This window comes from Pygocentrus nattereri, chromosome 5 (genome assembly GCF_015220715.1).
Source record: "Pygocentrus nattereri isolate fPygNat1 chromosome 5, fPygNat1.pri, whole genome shotgun sequence".
NCBI lineage: Eukaryota > Metazoa > Chordata > Actinopteri > Characiformes > Serrasalmidae > Pygocentrus > Pygocentrus nattereri.
In genome coordinates, this window is record NC_051215.1 from 3,512,134 (window position 1) to 3,533,750 (window position 21,617).

Sequence of the window (21,617 nt, forward strand, 5' to 3'; positions counted from 1 at the left end):
GTCCAGACTTCAGCTTCAGTGAGATTGAAATGCATGGAAAGGAATGACAGGTGGGCCACATTAACTCATTTTCACAGTTTCACAGAATCTATAGGTCAGCATTGTTTTGTTTGCGAATGTTTATGATAGTAACAGGTTAGTTTCACAGCAGCAACCATAGCAACAGTTTGCTATCCACCACTGAGCTACTTACTATTTACTATTACTTTGTGTCGTCATTTGTTGTGCGTACAAGGTCTGTGAGGGGTTCTGTGGCCACAAAGATCTAAAAAGGCATGTCGGCCTCGACAATGCACATCTATAAACTTGGAGGGTGGAGTTTCTGAAGGAGCACTGGAGGGAGGGGTGTGTGTGTTTTGCTGTTAAGTTCGAATATCAACACTCGTTCTCCAGAATCGCACAGAAAAATGAACGAGATGCACACAAAACCCTTTTGCTGCGACAATAAAAACGCACCTTATAAGAAAAGCAGAACAGAAGCAGGAGCGAGACAGCAGGAGAGAGTAAGAAAGCAAGTGAGAGAGCAAGAGACGGAGCAATACACAGAAGGAGGGAGAATGTGAGCGAGAAAGAGAAAAAGACGAAAGGCAGATAATAAAAAACAGTGAGTGTGGAAAAAGGGGAGTGTGCACCCGCTCTCTTCCTCTCTGTTGACCAAAAGTTTGGCCGGCTTCACTAATCATAAAAAAAAAATCATTCTTGTGAGAGAGAGAGGAGAGCGAGGAATGTAAAGCATCCATACCATCCTCAACATCCTGCCAGGAGCACACAGAGACTTTCACTCTCACCCCCTGTCCTCCTGCAGCAGACTACAGCCAGCTTAATGCATCAGAGCAATCAAACTCTCACACAAACGCACTCAGTCACAGCCTCGGGGGACTTTATCAGTCTGTCATACAGCTCTGGATTAAGTGTTCTTTTACAGTCCACCCACATTCACCGTCTACTGGAAAGAAATAAGACTATATCTATGATGAGACTTGGAACCAATAAGAGACTTTTGAAGAACACTTGACTATGATATGAGACAAAAAATTTATCTATGATCATTTGCAGAGCTGCCATGGAATTTATATTGGGTCAACATAATAACCAGTAATTAACACTTTACTGTGATATTGATAGTGATACTGATAATAAACTAATTTTACTAGTTTACATTTTGCAACTATAATCCAAATACGAAATGCAGCCAGTGTAAAGCAGCACTCTCACAGTGGTACATGAGCGACAGTCATGGAAACAATATTATGTATTATTTATGACTATGATCAGAGGACGGCTTTGGCAGCGTCAATTTTTTTAAGCAGAAAAAGGCATAAGGATGCTCTGTACTCTAATTTTGGTGTTGTATAATACTGAGCACACCTGGACATGAACGACATCAACATTAGGTTTTTCCACCGCTGCTGGAAAAAACGGCAGAATTGTTCGTCACTGCTTGGCTGAAAACATGGAATATGTAGTCAACCTTCCAGTCATAATAAGCAGCATAAGACGGAGTTTAAAAAAAAAAAAAAAAAACACTAGCCACTGCCTTATTTTAGACAGCCATGACACAGTTATCCCAAACTCTTACATTATGTAAACATTTTACATTATTTAGCAGGGACTCTTACCTAGAACCTTTTATTTTTAGAACCTAAAGACTTTTTTTATTGTACCTCTTTCCATATAGCAGTGGTTTGCTTTACATAAACAATCAGTCTTTCTTGCCTGAATGGAGACTCGAACCCGGCTCTCTCCATTTGTGAATTTAAACAAAGGGAAATTTCAAAGACTAGTCATGACAGAACGAGTGAAGGAGCAAGATGAAAATTAGATGCTATATCGTGCAACCTAGAAATTTTAGACATAAACTGAAAATCATTCACTGGTTTATATGCATACTTCCTCAAACATATCACACTTTTTAGGCTCAATCCTATTTCACCCATCACCCCTACCACACGCCCTAGAGGTAGGACGTGATTTTTGTTGAGACGGGTAGGGATAGATTTGTCATATCACCGAAAAATCAGGGTGAGAACAAATATCTCGCCCCCCCTCTTTGGAGGCATATGATGCCCTAAATGTAAATAGCAGTGAGCAGCTGAACTTTACCCTACTCTGCTGTCACTGCAGACTGGCGATGCTCTTTTTTATTTGGGGGTCCCGTTTTGTGAGGAAGATTCCAACCACTACCTCTAACTCCGTTATAAGGAGCAAGGTCACACTCGAAAACGAGGAGTAGGGGTAAAAATAAGAAATGGGGTGGGCCTCAGAGAGCTTCATGTTTTAAGTTTTACCATAGTGAGAGCTCATCTTATCACGATATGCTCAAAATAGTCACATGTCAAAGTAGAAAACAAAAGAACAAAGTATACTGTCCCACTGCTCAAAACTTTAGGGACACCTTGCCTTCTGTTTGATTTTCATTGTTCACTATTGTTCTCACCCTGTTTCTTCAGGTCCTCAATCTGCTCCTCCTTCAGGTCCAGCTGGTCAGTAAGCCGAGAAGCTGACTCTAAAGCAGTGTTGGCCTCGTCCAGATTCAGCTTTAGCAGGACAAACAAACAAATGGTTACTCAAACACCTTACTGGATGTAGAATGGTCAAATAATGCCCAACATACGAAATCGTATTAAAATAGCTAGAGGTGAATTAATTTTAGCCTACACTATATGTACCAAAGTCTGACGACACCAGCTCATCCTTCTTCTAATACCAAGGAGATTTACAGAGAACACCCTAACGCAGCCCAATGCCCTACAGCAGATGCTTGGAGTAGGGTATGTTGACCTTAGGCTCATGTGTGGGTTCTCCAGTCTTCCCCATTTTATTGGTCTATGCTTTTCTATGGAGATTATTCAAGCTGTGTGTGAGCAAGTTGTGTTAGCAATGAGTGCAGCACTGAGTAGCTGAAATAATCCATTATAAGGGGAGTCTGGATAATTTAGAACATCTACTGTTATCTATTAAGGCGGGAGGTTGCTTAGATTCTAACCGGCCTAAATGGTCAGGCTGTAAAATGTAGTAAAAAGGGTTCCTTGTGGATTTAGAACTTGTCAGTGTGTCCTCAGATGTAACAGAACAGGCAGACTTTTAAACTCTGTCTTGGATATCGTTTTTTTCAGGGAAAACAGGTTGCGTGATTTGACCTTGGCAGCCCTTTGACAAAAAGAGAGCTGTGTGTCTGTGTGACAGAAGAGAGAAAGAGAGAAGTTATGTTACCTGCAAGGCAGAAGCTCTGTCCTCCAGAGCCTCTGCTTTCCTTCGCCATTCCTCTTTCTCTTTCTTGTGCTTCTCCAGCTCTGCTGAGTACATGGCTTTCTCCTCTGTGTGTGTGGAAAAAGAGAATGCAGTTATTATTAATTAATATTAATATAACTATAATATCCACTTCACACCAGGACAAAACAAATATATAGCTAAAACTAGGCACGTAATAAAATCACAATACATATGCACATATAGTGAGAGAGTGGGCAAATGTGGGGACTTGCCTTGCTGAAACTGCTCTAGCACCATCTGCAGGTTGGCGAGAGACACTGCATACTGGTTGGTCTGCTCCTGAGCAGCATGGAGCTGGAGCAAGGCTTCATCCCTTTGCCTGACTACACCATTCAGCTGCTCCTGAAGAGACTCCACCTGCAGACTGGCCTGCTGACTGTACCCAGGCATACAGGGAGAAATGAAGACTATTAATAAAAGACAACCTTATATCTACATAAAGTTACGACTAGAAGAAATACACCTTATAAATACTGTGTCTATACAGTGCTGTGCAAAAGTCAAACTATTTTATAAAAGAGTAGAACAAATTTAAATACATATAACCAATACTGGACTAATCAATGAAGGCAAAAATAAATTTACTACCCAGATAAACAGCTGTAAACAATTGTGTTGTAAGCAATTAGAGGTTCTCTCAAACCTGGCACTCTCCACAGCGCTGCAAGATGATGCCAGCTTCTCCTCCAGCATTGCCACCCTGCGTCTGAGCTCACTTTCACGGTCCTCGGCTGCCAGCGCCTCTCGTGTGTATGAGTCCTCAATCTCCAGCAGGTGATTCCGCAAGCGCTCCAACTCCAGCTTCTGTCTCTGCTCCTTGTCCTTTGTATGCTGCAGCTACAGGGACACAAACAGGAGATTCTGGGTTCAGTTTAGGCCCCGATAACCATGCTGGACTGTTGGCTGTGTTTACATGCAAAGATTTTTGCCAATCTGAATTAATACATTCCGATTACACATAAAGACTGAGGTGTTTATTCTCACTCTACAATCAGATGAAAAATCTCCATCTACATGCTCACTACAAGTAATCAGATCCAAAATTACACGTGTAGAGAACCACTTAGTTTACACAGCAGGTAGAAGTGGCCCAAATCCAATCTTTATCCTCACATGTGACACAGATGTGTGTCTGTGTGTCAGTGTGAACAGCAAAAACACACTGAATCTGACATTTTCGATTCCGATTTGATACGCTTTCATATGTGGTACTAAAATCCCATACTTATCCAGTCTGCGGCAATGAGACCTGGTCTGAACAGTCAGATCGGAATTCATGTGATTTTGCGTCAGTCCAACTTGACATTTGTCATAATTGAGTCTCAGCAGCGCACAAACATTTAGGCTGATGTTTCCGTACCAAAAAAAAAGAAGAGACTCATCGCAGCCGCTCTGTGTTTGAAGAGGTTTCGAATGAAATGGCCGAGCGCAGCCGGAGGAGACAGAGGCTGCAGCGTTTGAAGAGTCTGAGGACAAGAACCAAAGAAGCAGCCATGGCCGAATAACATGCCGTTTATACGGCAAACCCGAACACATTCTGGGTGATGAGCCCATCTGTCAACCATTGGGACTTTATAATGATGAAACTGAAAGCTCTGGGAGTGATTGTCGTTCTCTGCCTGTCATGACTGTTTATCTGCGGGTCAGTCTGGGAGCTGATCTGTTCAGACTGATGTCGCAAAAAAATTGGATTTGGTGAGAAAATCAGATTCAGACCACTTTTACCTGCTGTGTAAACGTAGCCTTAGTGTAGTCGTTACCATGACAACCAGCATCACGTGAGTCCAGTCAGAGTGAGATGAGCAGCAGTGAGCAGTGCTTTTGTTTTTAATTGCTTTAAAATAATGTCAAACTCAGGAAAACGTCCTTCACACGTCCTTATTAAAGAAGGCTGAGAGGAAGACGTCGTGTTCTGAGACACATAAGCTGGATGTCCGTCCCACCGCCATCTTTTAAAGATCACAGCATGAACTTTGTCTCCTCTGCAGACCAGTTTCTGCTCCGCTGTGTTGAACGGTATAAACTCTCACTATGACGCGACGCTCATGCAGAACGGACTGAAACTTTCCGATAGGGAATGTAATCAGATACAGGCATTCACACGGATATTATTCTTCTGTTTAACGGATTATTTACAGGATTACCCACCTCGTTCAGTTGGATATAAATTGTATTCTGAATGGCCTCAATCAGACTAGACTATTCCAACTGAGGTGTTAACATGGATGTATTCTATTCCGATCGAGTTATTAGTCACATTATTAATGGATTATCAGTCTGGATGTAAATGCGACTAGTGTTAGAAATCACATGTGAATTAACAAACTCAGTTTCTGTTTTTACTTCATTGGTTTGCAGTGTTAGTACAAAATCAGAAGTTTGTTGCTTTACAAAAATAGGGCTTAGCTCTCCAGCATGGTGTGTGCTGTACAACATGATTGACAGGCAAGTACATCTCATCCTTTGCGGCTTAATGGCCAAGTAACCATTTAGGCAAGATGTTTGCTAGGGTATAAGAATTTAACACTTCAAGTAACACTGTTGAGAAGCAAGTGGAACATGGGTGAGTGAGAGAGTTAGAGAGGGAGAGAAAGAGAGAGTAATGGATCACCACAGGACATGAAAAACCTAAATCCAGCATCACATCTTCCAAAACCCTCTCTTTCTGGCTCCTACCTCACTCTGCAGGGCTGACGTCTCCATCTGCTTCTGTTTTAGAGCCATCATCACTTGGTCTCTCTCCTGCTGGAACGCTATCGCTTTCTCCTGCATGGATCTCACCTCATTCAGCAGCTGGTTGAGCTCCCCAGACTTACCCTAATGGGCACACATACACAATTTAACCAAGTCTTGAGTCCACACATTAACTTGGAGAACAGCACTTAAACAGAAAAGGAATACAGCAGGTTACATTACCATAAACAGCGTTGAAAGTCCAATCAATTTCATCAAATGAGATGTGATAAGGAAGTATAAACAAATCAAACCTGCTCTCGATCTTTGAGCAACTTCTCCATGGCTGCAGCCTTCTCGCTCACTGCTTTCCACTCAAACTCTCGCTCCCGCAGCAACAGCGACACCTGCATGTTGGTCTCCTGCAGAGCTCGGAACTCCGTCTCTTTCTCTCGCGATTTCACAGCCACGGCTTCATTCTCCTCTTTCAGCTTCTTCACGTCCAGCTCCAGGATCAGCGCACGCTCCTTCAGGTTTGTGACCGCCTGCTTCAAAACCTCATTATCGTTCTCTCGATTTCTCAGATTTTCACTGACCTGCAAAATGCAGAAAAAAAAAAAACAATCAGAATCAGATTCGTAGGCCAAGTATGTTGATACACAGAAGGAATTTGGTTCTAGCTGCTGATGTCTCTCTAGTATTCAATGCAATACACAAATAATTTACATCCAATACACACTATACAAGCAATATGCAGATTATACACCAATCAGGCATAACATTATGACCACTGTCCATTTTATCAGCTCCACTTACTGTATAGCTGCACTTTGTAGTTCTACAGTTACAGACTGTAGTCCATCTGTTTCTCTGATACTCTGTTACCCTGTTCTTCAGTGGTCAGGACCCCCGCGGACCCTCACAGAGCAGGGACTTTTTGAGTGGTGGGTCATTCTCAGCACTGCAGTGACACTGACGTGGTGGTGGTGTGTTAGTGTGTGTTGTGCTGGTCTGAGTGGATCAGACACAGCAGTGCTGCTGGAGTTATGAAACACCTCAGTGGACTGAGAATAGCCCACAAAACAAAAATATCCAAGCAACAGCGTCCTGTGACCCCTGATGAAGGCCTAGAGGATGACCAACACAAACTGTGCAGCAGCAGATGAGCTGTCGCCTCTGACTTTACATCTACAAGGTGGACTGACTAATAGAGTGGACAGTGAGTGGACACTAGTGTGTGACCAGCGCAACACACACTAACACTCCATGGCCACGACAGTGTTTCTTCAATCATATGTACACAAACTGGGGGTATTGAGCCATTTTTTATTTATTTTATTTTTTTCATTATTATCGCTGACCCCCAATTCTTCGGTGATATGAAGCTGAAGTCAGCTATTCGCCAGCTTCGTGTTAGAATTTTCCAGTTCCATCTGAAATGGCACAGCAGTTACATTCTGGCACCTCAGGAGTCAGAACTGCTGCACCATTTCAGGCAGAACTGGAAAATTCGAACAGTTTAAGGTGGAATGGGAAGTTTAGCTAGCTAGCTACCGAGACATCAGCATATGACTAGCGATTTTTATGCTTGTTATGAAAAAAAGGACCATAATGCACTGAAACGGCATTAAAAAGATAACACAGCGGTTATCGTAATCCTTTAATGGAGGAAATGCTTACTTTTGTGGGTTTCTATGGTTGCTTCTGCAGCCATCTTGGCATTCTCATAACTCTGTTTGGAGACCCACGTAATCCTAACACTTCGCCTTACCCCTCTATCTCAGAATTGGCAAAAAATCGGCACACCATACCACTAGAAGTAAATGCATTAGGGGCAAGGGGTGAAATGGGAATGGACCTTCGGTTCCCTTAGGCTCTAAGATTTTATTTAAGAAGGTTTTAATCATCTGACAAGTAAAAATCAATAAGAAGTTCAACAACAGACACTCACCTGGCTCAGCTGGTCCCCCTTGGTCTTGATGAGCAGGTCTTTTTCCCTGAGGGATCGCTGTAGAGTGTCAATCCTCTCACGCGCCTGCCTCAGCTCCTCTGCATGGCCTCTCTGTTCACTCTCCGACAAAGATGCGGAATTCGACAAGCGATGGTTAATCTCCTGAAGCGTTCTGATCATACTCTCCTTCTCCGCTAGAGCTCTCTGTAAGGCCTCCAATTCTTGCCGTAAACTCTCGCCTTGGATGGGTGGTGCTGCTCCCCGCAGGCTTGGAGACGCAACAGAAACCTGGAAATGTTCAGCAACCTGGATAGATGGTGTGGAAACTTCTGGGGCCTGAGTAAAACTGTCCAGTTTTCCAAGCAGGACATCTTTGGTACTACTAAGCTGGCTGATGGTCTGCTGAACGTGAGCAAGCTCTTGACTCAAACTACCCAGTCTTCTCTCCTTCTGCTCATAGCTCTGGATGAGTCTGGTGTAGTCGACAGAGAGTTTGGAGCTGCAGTCGCTGTCAGCGGACACCTGCCCTTGCAGCTTAAGAAGCTCCTCCTGTAGCTGGGCAGATTCGTGCTGCATGTTCTTCACAGTCGTGATAACCTGTTGCTTCCATTCATCCATCTTCTTGACCTGCTGCTTCAGGGTGTCCCGCTCCTGCAAGAGTTCCTCAAACTGATTGCTGCTCACACCACCCTGACCACCATTTCCTGAATCTCCACTGGAAGACTGGAGGACAGTGACCAACGTTTGGCACTTCTGTGTAAGGGCGTCAATCTCTATGTCCTTCTCGCGGATGATTCGAGACAAGTTCTGAATAGTTTCTCTGAACATTTCCTGACTGCCTGAAGGGTCACTCATGGTGGACAGGCGCTGGTTTTCCTGCTGAAGTTTAAGCAGAGCAGCTTCTTTGGCAGCAACAATATCCATGATGCGATGGTACTCTGAACGCAGCTGACTGTTCTCACGTGTTTTTTCATTCAGCACGGCAAGCACTTGTTCTCGTTCCACCGCATAAGCTTGTATCTGCTGCTGGAGTAACAGAACCTCCTGGCCATGTCCACCCGAAACCCGAGCATGAAGTGCTTGGATTTCTAGATCCTTCTGAAGCACCATCTGTGAAAGTTTGCCCAGTTCATCGCGAGAGACAACAAGCTGATCCAGCTGTTGGGTCAAGGAAAGATTCTTCTCGTTCAGCTGGATAATCTCGGTTTCCTTCTCCTTGATACCCTTCACAAGCCTCTCAATCTCCACTTTCGACAAGTCGTGTTTCTCGTTGCCATTCTCGCCACTGAGGGAACGAGTCTTGTCCTCTTGAAGGATGTCCACAGTCTGGAGTTGACTCTGTCTTTGCATGCTAAAGCTTTCTACCTCCGACTCTAGTCGCGAGATTTCCTCATCTTTGGCACTAATGAGTCTTTCGTAGTTGAGAGTGCTTTGCTCATGTCTTGATCGAGCCTGCTCCAGTTCACTCTGTTGCATCTGTAGACTGTGCTGACATTGCAGAAGCGATTCCCGTTGCTCTTCTGATGCCTTCCTTAAAGCTCCTGCCTCCTCCTGGAGTTGGTCTCTGGCTGCTTTGAGCTGTGCAACCTCTGTTTCCAGCTCAGTGATTATGTCCAATGTCTTTGGTTCAGACATCAGCTGTGGTCTGCTCTGCTGGTCCCGCAAACGGTCGATTTCTTCCTTTAGATGGCTGTTCTCTTCCTTCATGGCCCCGAGCTGCTTGTCTTTGTCCTCCACTGACTTCCTGAGGGCATCACCTTCTTGCTTTGCCTGCGAGATGCTGGCCTCCAACTCCCTCTGTGCATCAGCAGCTTGAGCTTTCAGCGATGCTGCAAAAGTATCCTTCTCCTGTAGAAGCTCTGTAAGCTGCTTCTGTCCAGCCACAGTAATGTCCAACATTTCACTGGTGTCTTTGTGGTCAGATGCCATCTGCTCTATCTCACGCTTTAGTTCTGCTATCATCAAGTCTTTTTCTTGGTTTAGTTTCACGGCTCGCTCGTGTTCCATCTGCAATGCAGAGGCATCCATAGATCGGGCTCTGGTCAGATCTTCAATGGTCCCTTGATACTGCTTAGCCTGCTCAGACAGCCGCTTCTCTAACTGATTCAGCTCGCCTTCTAGCTGGCTCTTCTCCAGTTTCAATGCCTCAATGCGCGTGTCCTTCTCCAAGAGAACTCTGTTGAGAGAGGTTTGGCTGTCCCGTAACTGCCGGTCCAGATTCTCCACTTTCTCAAGAGCCTGAACACTCTCTTCTTTCAACTTCCTGTTCTCTATCTTCAAATCAAAGTCCTCTGATGACCTTTTCTCACACGAGACCTTCAACTCTGCCACCTCTTTTCTCAAGTCCTGGATCTCTTTATCTTTCTCTGCCAAATGCTTCCTTTGACTTTCAACTTCAGTTCCCTGCTCTCCTGCATGACTAAGCTCCTCATGAACAGCAGAAAGATGGGCTTCCTTTTCCTGCAGAAGCTTCTTCAGGTCAGAGGCCTCAAGGCGTGCCTCTTTTCCAAGCTCCTGAGACTTGCTGAGTTTATCTCTCAGCTCTTTCACTGTGGATTCCAGTTGTTGTTTTCCCATGTGCAGGTCGTTGAGGGTAAAGGCACTCTGGCTGAGCTTCTGCTTCTGAGCCTCCAGCTCTTGATGCAGTGCCTCCTTTTGATTGTGAGAGTCTGAAAGCTCAGATTTTAGACGGGTAACTTCAGCTTCTGCCTGAGATTTTTGCGCAGCAAGCTGATCTTTCAGAGTGATGAGATGCTAAAAAACAAAAACAAAACAAAAAAAGAAACCAGAATGATAATAGGTAAGGAGTACAGTAAATACAGGCCCAGGGAACCCCAACTCCTGGTAGCCCTGGTTTAGACAATCAAATCAACAAACAAACAATTAAGTATAGGAGTGAATATAGGCACAGTTCAAAACTAAAGATAAACCTGTGTCGCCTCTTGGTTCTGGCGGTCAAGTTCCTCCAGCTCAGCTGTGAGCGTGTCCATGTCGAGATGTGCTTGCTTTAGAGACTGCTCTCTCTGATCCACCTGGGTCTTCAAGTCTGAAACCTCCTGCTGCAGGTCCTCAGTTTGAATCAAATGCTCTCTTTCCTCTGCTAGCTTTACTTTCTCAACCAAAGCCAACTGTTTAGGATAAGTAGCCACAGAAAAAAGGATAGGTTTATCTGTCTCATCTAGAAAGGGTTACATTAAAAATACTGAAAAGTAAAAAACAATTATTCAGGCACTCGGTCAGACAATCAACTTTTTTGTGAGGAAGTGTTTTTTTTTTTAAATTAAGAATGATTTTAAAATAAACAAGTACACTTAACTGCCCTTAACCTAAATCCTAATCAATCACATTCTGATCCACCCACCCTCTATCCACATTTGGTGAACATTCACTAGGACATTACTTCACTATCTTGTGAAGAAACAGATTTAAACATGTTGCCTTTTAACCAAAGATCGACTGTATACAAAACGTTCAATATTATCTAGACGGTTCCTTTTATCTAAATCCTAAATGATTCCTAGCTCTATATGGCAAAAATAAGTATACATCTATGTACTGTTTTCTGGAAAGCAATTCATTTTGCATGTAGGCACGGAACAAAACGTAGGCATATGCATGCGCTACTCCTCAAAAAAAAGGTCGGTGACAATGTGTCCATCTTTCCTCTGTTTTTCTCAATGAGAAAGATCAAAAGTATTTTTTTACAAAATGACCTCAATCACTCACTTTAACTACCAATGAATGAATACCAATGAACTATGATCTTGTTAAGTAGTCAAAACAACAATATAGCAACATACACCGATCAGGCATAACATTATGACAAGCACCGCTGTGTCTGATCCACTTGTACCAGCACAGCACACACTAGCACACCACTACCACGTCAGTGTTACTGCAGTGATGACCCACCACCTACATAGGACCTGCTCTGTGAGGGTCCATGGGGGTCCTGACCACTGAAGAACAGGGTAACAGAGTATCAGAGAAACAGATGGACTACAGTCTGTAACTGTAGAACTACAGAGCGCAGCTGTAGAGTAAGTGGAGCTGATAAAGTGGACAGTGAGCGTAGAAATAAGGAGGTGGTCATAATGTTATGTCTGATCAGTGTATACGCTACTTGCAAGCAAAAACTCTTATACATTGACCCAACATCATAAAACTTACCAAAATACCCAATGCAAACCAAAAAAGCTTTGTCACATGTGGTAGTCAAGTAATTTCAGCCACAGTAGGCTATAATTTGAGTAGCAGGTGTGTGTGGGGGTGGTAGTACAGGATATATCAGCTTTGGAACATTTTTTGTTTACTACATGCTGGACCCAACTCTACATTTCTCCCATAGGTAAAAAAGACTTTGACCCAGAATCCCTTATTTGGGCCTGCTGGGAAACATGACCTCAGAGGTCTATAAAACATTTACAAACCAAATAAAAGAAGCACAGGTTATAGTAACAAACCTTCTCTTTCTCTATATCCTCTTTCTCTTGTCTTAAGGTACCGATAATTGTGTTGAGCTCCAGAATATCAGCATGCTCAACGTCCGCCTTCGGTTCAGCCTGATTCATGAGAAAAGAAAACAGACCAAACAAATGTGTGAGCAATACGATTGAGCCCGTCACAAATGTTATGACATTAAGAAACAGAAACAGACTCACATCACTGGACTTCAATCTGGATATCTCTTTTTCAGCAGCTACAAAATAAATAGATTATTAGCATCTGTTAGTTATTTGGCTACGATTTACAATGCATTACAAATAAAACACTCTGAAAGTGTAACTACACATCACCACTGACAGGCTGCCACGTTATTCACTCCATAAAAATAAAGGTTTACTAAAAGCTACATGCAATTACACATGTGGCTTAGATGTACTCCAGAACAACAAATCCTCTAGAATTTGGCACAAAACGTAAACCTCTGTCAAATGTAAAACTTCAAATACATGTTGACATCACCACAATTACCTGCAAGTGCTTTCCTCAAGGCTTGGATCTCATTGTCCTGCTGGGCTTTGAACATGGCTTTGCCCTCCTGCTCCTGTACACGAGTCTGAAGTTCACTGACGGAACTCTGGAGACGACTGTAATTCTGCAGAAGTTCTGCGTTCTCCGCCTTGGCCTCCTCCTTCTCACGTTGTAATGCTGCCCTCAGATGTTCAGACTCCTCAAGACTGGCCATTAGCTCATCATGCTTAGCCTTGTGAAGCCCTGCCTCTTCTAGCAGAGAATGAATAGTGGCCTGTAACTCCTCGAGTCTGGAGGAATCCTGTGGTGATGATGGAGCGGTGACTGTGGCAGCCCCTCCTGGGTAAAGGGAAAATATAAAGAGGTACCAAATCACCATCATTTAAAAATGGTCATAGATGTCTAGCAATTTTAAGACAAGCAAACGTTACTGTACTAATGGCCACATGTAGTTATGAGAAGTACACTAAATATTTAAACTTTGACAGAGAAAATCATTCTACCTTGTTCCAAGACCAATTAATTATTACAAATGTCATGCTCTTGTTGATAAATACCCAAAAAGAGATAATCTGTCTTTACAAAATATACATTACAAAAAAAAAGTCTCTACCACTTTGAATTTGCTCCTCCAGCTCCTCTATCCTCTCCTCATACTCCGCCAGCTCCTCTCTGTGCCGTTTCGTAATGTCGGACAGTTTCTGACGATGGGCATCCTGTAACGCTGCCAGTTCATGCTGGTGCTCATCAACCTCCCTGCCCAGCGCCTCCCGCAGTTCCTGATTGGGTTAAATAATCTCCATCAGTATTAAACTATGGTCTGTCTGAAGTATTGATGGGAACTAATAAGAAGGATGATGATACAACAACAACAACAACAACAACAACAACTACAACTACAACTACAACTACTACTACTACTACTACTACTACTACTACTACCACCACCACCACCACCACCACCACCACCAGTCCGGATCTCTACAGCTTGTGGACTCTTCTTATAATGGAGACTCTCGAGAGTCTTTTGCTTTTGTTAGTATGCTACTTGTTGTGCACTGTCCACTCTGGTAAAGATTTCAGAAGTATTGCTGTAAAAGCTGTATTTGAATGAGATGGCTACAACCACGGATCTCATCACAGCTGGGTTTCAACCAGAACTACAAGGTTTGAAGGTTCAAACCAGAAAAATGTGTAAAAAGCATTTTAACAACATTACTAATTTATTCCTTTATTGCATTAACTTGTAGTTTCTTTGGGGGCAGTCAAAGTGAACTACTACTACTACTACTAATCTTCGTCATCAGTAGTACAGCACTTTCCATCTTAGTTACACAATACTGATTAAGTAAATTACGCAGGAAAATAAGTCAAATCTGATATTTTATTCATGCTCAAGAACGTTATTTAAATGAAATGACGTGTTTGACATGATAAAGAAATTTACTGAAAAGCAAGTCAGTGATCTGTGTCACTGAGGGAAATGATTTATGAAATATAATCAATTAATCAAAGACCTAAAATAAAAAGTCTAATTCGAACACAATGCAAACAGAAATTAAAGATCTCACTTTGATGGTCCTCTGCAGTTTCAGGATTTCCCCCTGGTCTCCATTTTCTGCTCCTGGTACTTTCGAAGCCTGGTAGACATGAACAAAAGAAACGCTGTCAAAATCTGACCCTAAAATTACATTAGACGGCTAGTAAATCCCCTATATCATAGTGAAGGAACATTAAGGACGTTACCTGGGCTACTCTCCTCCAGTGGGCCACGTCTGCCTCCAGACGATGCACCTCACTGGACAGCCGGTTGATTTCCTGCTGTGACCACAGGACATCGCTCAGGTCCACTTCATCTCCATGGAAACCATGATGGGAAGATGAGGCACGAGACAGGTAGGAAGAGGAACTTGTAGTGGTGGCACCAGTGGTCACAGGAAGCACAGCAGGGCCAGAGGTGGAAGAGGTGATGTCCTGGCTGGAGCTTCTGAGCTTCTGGACTTCGTCCTGTAAAGTGTTTTGGCGGGCTTTCAGATGGCTGATCTCCACCTGGAACCACACACATACAGAACTGAACACAAAACCGACAAAATACAGGCTCAAATAAAATGCTGTGGAAAAAGAAGATTAATACTATAACAGATTAATACTATAACAGTATAACAACAAATTTATACTACAATATGCTTTTCTGAACAGACAGATTATAAACACCGAGACAGTTGTTATAAACTGGTTATCTGCATTTTACTGCATTTGTAGCCCTCAAACAAGTATTGCTCTATTCTCATAACGCTCAACTAAGCACATTTAACGCCATTTCTACATTTTCCAAGCATGCATTCATCGGATATGTCCAGGAATGTACTCTGGGACTGGCCCAGAATTCCCCTGGAATATCTTGAACACTGAACTGCATGTTTTGCTCAAATGTTTAGATGGTGCCTGTTGTCAGAAGGATGCAAGATTAAATCCCAAGTAAGTTGGAAAGTTAAAGAAAGCATAACTAGCCCTGCTTAAACACAAATCAGATTCTAATAAATAAATAAAAAGGTTTGGACAGTAGTAACAGGGATAAGAATGTAAAAGGAAAAGGAGCGTTGACGAAAGGCTCTGTAGCCACTTCATGAAAGGAAGGAATTGAGATTTCACCATGTACAGTGCATAAACATTATTAAATTATTGAGAAATCTCATAAAAGGCAAGCCTGATAACTAATACTGCAAGCCTGTGATCTTTGATCCCTCTGAAAGACCTGTAATAAAAAACCAACATGCTTCTGTATTGAATATAACCATATAGACTTGAGAATACTTCAGAAAAACCTTAGTCCGTACACACAGTTCGTCGCTGCATCTACACAGGCAAGTTAAGACTCTACTACGCAAAGCAGAAGCCATGTGTCAACAATATCCAGAAACACCGCCGACTTCTCTGGGCTAAAGCTCATTTGAGACTGACTGACACAAAGTGGAAAGGTGCTGTGTTCTGGCAAGTGTACCTTCAAATTGTTTTTTTTGCCAATAATGGACATTGTACTTTCCGAGCTAAAAAAGGGAAAAGGGCCTTCCTGATTGTTACCAGTATACAGTTTAAAGGTCAGCGGCTGTCATGGCCTGGAGTGTTGTGTTAGTTGGTAACTCGCAAACGTGAGAAGGAACCATCAATGCTGAGAGCAACATACACATTTCCAAGCAACATATGCTGCCATCTAGATGACGTTCTTTCAGGGACATTCTTGGTTATTTCAGCAAAACAACGTAGAGTTACAACAATGTTACAAAAGCGTGACTCCAGACCTGCCTCTTACAGAAGAAAATAATTTGCCTGATATTTTCTACTTAAAATATAATGATTATCGATTATATTAACACTCCCCAGCAAAAAAAAATAAATAAATAAATATATATATATATATATATATATATATATATATATATATATATATATATAAAAAAAAAAAAAAAAAAAAAAAACACACTGCCCGCTGTAACTTACTCATAGACTTACTCTCTAATAATTTCTAATGTGTTTTTTTTAATGCTAACTGACTGTTCTAATGAAAATCTTTAATAACATCACATATTAAATAAAATAACACTAAGGAATACAAAAAAAACAACTCAATTTAAATGGAAAGGTGATGTAGCACAGTAGTAAACATTCCCCTGTCTCAACTTTTTGGGAACATGTTTCTGGCATCAAATTAGTTGAGATATTAAAAGTTGTGTCTTTGTACTGTTTTCATCTGAATGCAGGTGAAGAAGGATTTGCAAATGACTGCAGGTTGTTTTTAATTCACCTTTTTCTTATTGTCTAAACTTCTGAACCAGGTTTGTAGATGACTGTACATATTCACCTCAATATAATTTCTAAATGTGGCACGTCGGTTCCTCTGGTGCATTTTGTTGGTTGCAACTTACCAAACTCCAGAGAAAAAAGTTAAAAACGTCAAGGACCGTAATATTATATTTCTGCCATACTGCCCACCCCCACAGGAACATAAGGAGAGTGTCACCTCTTTCTGCTGCAGGAGAGTCCTGTACTCCAGTGACTGCTGTTTGACCTGGATCTCTGCTGCCTCCAACTTCTCCTCCAGCTCAGCATTTATCCTCCTCAGACGCTCATACTGGAGCAGAGAAAGAGAGACAGAAACAAAGTGGAGGAGATGAAAACACACGACTAACATTATTTTTACCTAGAGCTTATCTGTACTGCATGTACGAACACAGACAGTATTCCAGTTTATACCACTTGTCTTAGCTTTTTAGATTTCCCTGTTTTAGCTATTCATGTGTAGTTCTATAAGCACCCGTAAAAAAAAAACATTCATCCTGGCAGTAACTGTGTGTTTGCAACTAAAATCACTACATAACATTAGAATCAATACAAACAAACATAAGACAGTCAAGAGAAACAGGAAAGTTTTGTTTTCAGTAAAGTTAACATATTGGCAGCGGTGGATGAAAAACACAAATCATGAACTCGAGTTAAAGTCGAGACACCCAAGGTAAAATATCACTCCAGTAAAAGAAGAAGTTCCTCCCTTTAGACCTCCACTTGAGTAAAAGTACTAAAGTATTTACCTTCAAATGTACTTAAGTACAAAGTAAAAGTACTAAAAGAGTAATTCTGGCTCTGATCTGGTCCTGTTATCATTTTTATAACCAGACTGGCTTCATGAACTCATTTCAGGTGAAAGTCCTCCAGCGTCTCTCTTGGTAAACCAGTCTTTTAATAGAACCTCATTAATTAGTGACGCTGACGTCTATTAAAATGATCAGAAGCACAAAACACTGAAGGTAAACAGTTTCCATCAGGGAGAACCGAGTGGCTCTGAAATCACTTTTTGTGAAAAAGCAAAGTTTATTGTGGTCTCTTTCCACAAAGTTAAGTTAGAATCGGGAGTTTCTTCCATCAGTTATGCTGTTACACTGACGTTGAACCGTGTGCTGCACTGGGTCGGTATGACCAACAGGTCAAAACCAGCTCTAAACAAAGTGACCGCTGGGCCCTGATTGGTGCTCTGGCTTTGCGCTTCTTTCGTTTTGACATGTTACGTTTTTATACACACAGAAACCAAAAGGAATGACAGATTTCTCAGAATGTAGGAGGAAAAAGTCGGATATTAGACTCTGAAATGTAGTGGAGTGAAAGGAAAAAGTCGCCCACAACAGAGAAACTTCAGTACAGATACACCAAAAATACTAAAGTACAGAAACTAATTACATTTACTCAGATACTGTCCACCACTGCATATTGATGAGAACAATATAGTTAGAGCACAGGTTCTAACTCCTGACGTCTCTCTGCACTCTGCATGAATTTGATCAGCTTCACGGGACTTAATTTAATGAAGAGCTAATCAGATGAACTAGGCGTTGCACAGTAACTGTAAGTACTGGATATCCTCAAAGACACATTTGGTAATAACGAAACACATTTACACTCAAACTGTTTATTTGTTCATTCTAACATGTTAAACAAGACAAACTGTGTTTAAACTTTATCAGATAACCCAAGACTTTTGCGCAGCACTGTATATTAATTGGTACAGTGATTATATAAGAGAACATACCTCAGATTTCTGCGTAGCAAATGAACCCTCCAGTTCTGCCAGCTTAGAGTTGGACACCTGTAGCTCAGTGGCAGCATCTGTTTTAAAGCCAAGCACATACCAATCACTTACAAGCTCTACAGCAGCAACAATATATTTATAGCCACTCCACCCCTCCCCACATTTCAGACATTTCAGTTTAACACACATCCTGGCCTTTAAATAACACCATTATCCCTTCACTCATAAGAGAAGAGAAGACGCCGGCGGTGGCCGACACATCAATAAAATGCTGCTAAACTAAAACAATGTCCCGCAAACCTGGCATCACTTGCTTTGATCAGACTCTTTGGTCCGTTTTCTTCTCTTAAAATACACCAACGGGAATCTTATGCAGTTTTGTCCATGCTAACCAGATAAAGTCAACCCAGGACGGAGATTTACTGTTTATTTATTTATTTATTTTATGGATTATAAATAATTCTTTCAAAACACATTAAAATACATTACAGTTCCAGTGATGGTGAGAGAACAGCACACAAAACAGGCTTCAAAATGTCCCCTGCTATTGTTTGAGCTGCTTTGGTCCAAGTTTTAATGGATGCAACAACCACATTGTTCAAACTCAGCCCTGTCGACAGACAACAATGCTTTCAATGTGACAATCGGCATGTTGGGAAACAGAGAAATACAGAGGGCTAATTTACTATTAAACGGCCTTATAAATACTAAATAACGTACACAAAAATGTGCAGCTTCTTTGGTTGAGAGGCTTGAGAGCCCCAGTGGTTCAGATGCATTCCTATATAATGATTAAAATTATGAAAATAACACTATATGGTTTCCCAAAGGGGGCGGCACGGTGGCGTGGTGGGTAGCGCTGTCGCCTCACAGCGAGGAGGGCCTGGGTTCGATTCCCCGGCCGGGTGACTGGGGTCCTCTCTGTGTGGAGTTTGCATGTTCTCCCCGTGTCTGCGTGGGTTTCCTCCGGGTTCTCCGGTTTCCTCCCGCAGTCCAAAGACATGCAGTCAGGCCAATTGGACGTGCTAAATTACCCCTGGGTGTGAGTGACTGTCTGTGTCTGTCTGTCTGCCCTGCGATGGACTGGCGACCTGTCCAGGGTGTATCCTGCCTTCCGCCCGAAGACTGCTGGGATAGGCTCCAGCATCCCCCCGCGACCCTGACGGAGAAGCGGCTTAGAAAATGGATGGATGGATGGATGGATGGATGGATGGTTTCCCAAAGGCACCTATAGTTTATCCTCCTATTCTCCAGGATATATTTTAGGTTTGTCAATCTAAATTTACAAGATCAAATTGTAAGACAAATTATTCAGTAATTGCATGAAATAAATGTAAATTTTTCAATTTTATTTATTTATTTATTTATTGTAAAAGCTCCCCTCAAATTAACAGAATGCATGTTTTATGATTTAGGCATATCACCATACGCTCACAATTTACTGCTGAAAGCCAAAAATCTCCGACGCTCTTTGTGTTGTTTTCTAAAAGTGATGTTTCCAGAGCAGATCACTGAAGAGACGCCGTCTGTTTATAGTTTAGAGCCCAGATTTGGGGAAAAACGGGTCGACTTTCAGTAGAAAAACAAAGTTCAGCTTCTTTTATTATAAGGGTTTAAAATGACATCACCGTCTATTAGACTGGAGAGAAGAGCTACAGCCTCACACGACGCCCAGCTTCTGAATGGAGCTTATGGAATATGAACGTTATGAAGAACATGACAAAGAGCATTTAGGACCCACCGGTGGCCTCAGGGAGTTGAAGAGGTTAAATAATACTGTGCTTATTATTTTTATATTTAGACATCCAGGCCTGGTTTAAACATCACCATCGCTCCTTCATAGCTAGAAGTACAAAGGACCTACGAAACGTTTATCAGACTGCTGGTCTGGAAGTCTCTCTGATGCTGAAGTGTCTGCAGGTCATGGAAACAGATCTATAAATCACAGGACGACGTGAGTCAGAGTCTATCAGCCGCTCTGCTCCGCTGGAAGCTGCTGATCAAAGTTCTCCGCCTGCGCTGGTGGCGAGATGTTCACCAACACCGCCACACAAACGGCGTGTTTGCTTTGGGAAGCGCTGAGCTGAGCTTTTCGGCCCGGTGCACATGATTGAGTTTCAGCGATGCACAGTTCATGGCCTTGGATGAGACGGTTACACCATTCAGAAACCACACGGCACCGACACAGAGAGGTGTTTACAAATAGGCTCATGTCCATCACGCTGTATCCAGAGGACACAAAGGAAACACGTTTCACAGAGCTTTCAATCAAGCAGGGCTAAACACATCACTGTGCCATGGTCCGACATTTCCAATAAGGTCAGATATAAGATATCGAAGGAAGACGCACAAGAGAGGAAAAAGTCAAAGAAAAAAAAAAAACAGGGGTTTCTAAAACCGGGATCCTAACAACCACCTGGAAGACCTGGTAGACACCAAAACCGCTGCCATCAGATAAACAGCATTTAAAGCTTTGATCTCTGAGAGAGAGGAGAAGATCAAGCTGCTTCAGATCTGAAAACATCCACAGGTGTTTCTGTCCATCCTTCCACTGTGAGAAGACCACTCAACGCTGTGGGTCTGAAAGGATGTGTAGCTGATCAAGAAGAACCTCACTGAGAAAAGGTGACGGACACATCAAACAAAGAAGCTGAACGACGGACTGACCACCCCAGAGTCCAGACCTCAGCACCACTGAATGGGTTTGATCACTTCAGAAAATGAACTGGCTTCTCAGACTGAACTTTGGAGGTGTGTCTGCAGGTTCTCTGAGGAGCATGAAAGTGAGTCTCCTGAAAAGAGCGGAAGCTGGAATGAAGAGAAAAGAGTGGACGCAGTAAATACTGATATGAAAAATGATACGTTTAGTCTTCTGCGTTATTAACGGTTAAAGAAGTTTTCTGAGTTTTCGCTGTTTCGCCAAGACGTGAAACACCTGAACGGCGGTCTCGGAGTTTTGGTGACCTCTGTACCACGACATCATTAATGTAAAATAATTCTTATAAATCATAAGTATAGTGGATAACACACAATATGGCCAAAAGTATGTGGACACCTAGGCCTATACATAGCACCCCATACGAGCTTGTCGGAGATCCCATTCCAAAACCATTAATATTAACATTAATATTCAGTCCCCACCCGCCTTCTGTGGGCATAACATCCTCC

At 42.4% G+C, this 21,617-nt stretch overlaps 1 protein-coding gene across 1 annotated transcript in view; it reads right to left on the minus strand.

Moving 5' to 3' along the window:
* The window catches only part of trip11 (thyroid hormone receptor interactor 11), a 38,290-nt gene that overhangs the window by 15,121 nt on the left and 1,552 nt on the right, over positions 1 to 21,617 (minus strand). Inside the window, exons 2-17 of the mRNA XM_017718226.2 lie at positions 18,450 to 18,526; positions 16,890 to 17,000; positions 14,618 to 14,920; positions 14,443 to 14,511; positions 13,485 to 13,650; positions 12,872 to 13,210; positions 12,559 to 12,596; positions 12,361 to 12,459; positions 10,828 to 11,025; positions 7,898 to 10,651; positions 6,261 to 6,542; positions 5,950 to 6,090; positions 3,917 to 4,110; positions 3,486 to 3,649; positions 3,214 to 3,317; positions 2,438 to 2,537 (exon numbers count right to left, since the gene is read on the minus strand). Of these exons, the coding sequence (XP_017573715.1) occupies positions 2,438 to 2,537; positions 3,214 to 3,317; positions 3,486 to 3,649; positions 3,917 to 4,110; positions 5,950 to 6,090; positions 6,261 to 6,542; positions 7,898 to 10,651; positions 10,828 to 11,025; positions 12,361 to 12,459; positions 12,559 to 12,596; positions 12,872 to 13,210; positions 13,485 to 13,650; positions 14,443 to 14,511; positions 14,618 to 14,920; positions 16,890 to 17,000; positions 18,450 to 18,526 (5,139 nt within the window). The remainder of the gene's footprint in view (positions 1 to 2,437; positions 2,538 to 3,213; positions 3,318 to 3,485; positions 3,650 to 3,916; positions 4,111 to 5,949; positions 6,091 to 6,260; positions 6,543 to 7,897; positions 10,652 to 10,827; positions 11,026 to 12,360; positions 12,460 to 12,558; positions 12,597 to 12,871; positions 13,211 to 13,484; positions 13,651 to 14,442; positions 14,512 to 14,617; positions 14,921 to 16,889; positions 17,001 to 18,449; positions 18,527 to 21,617) is intronic.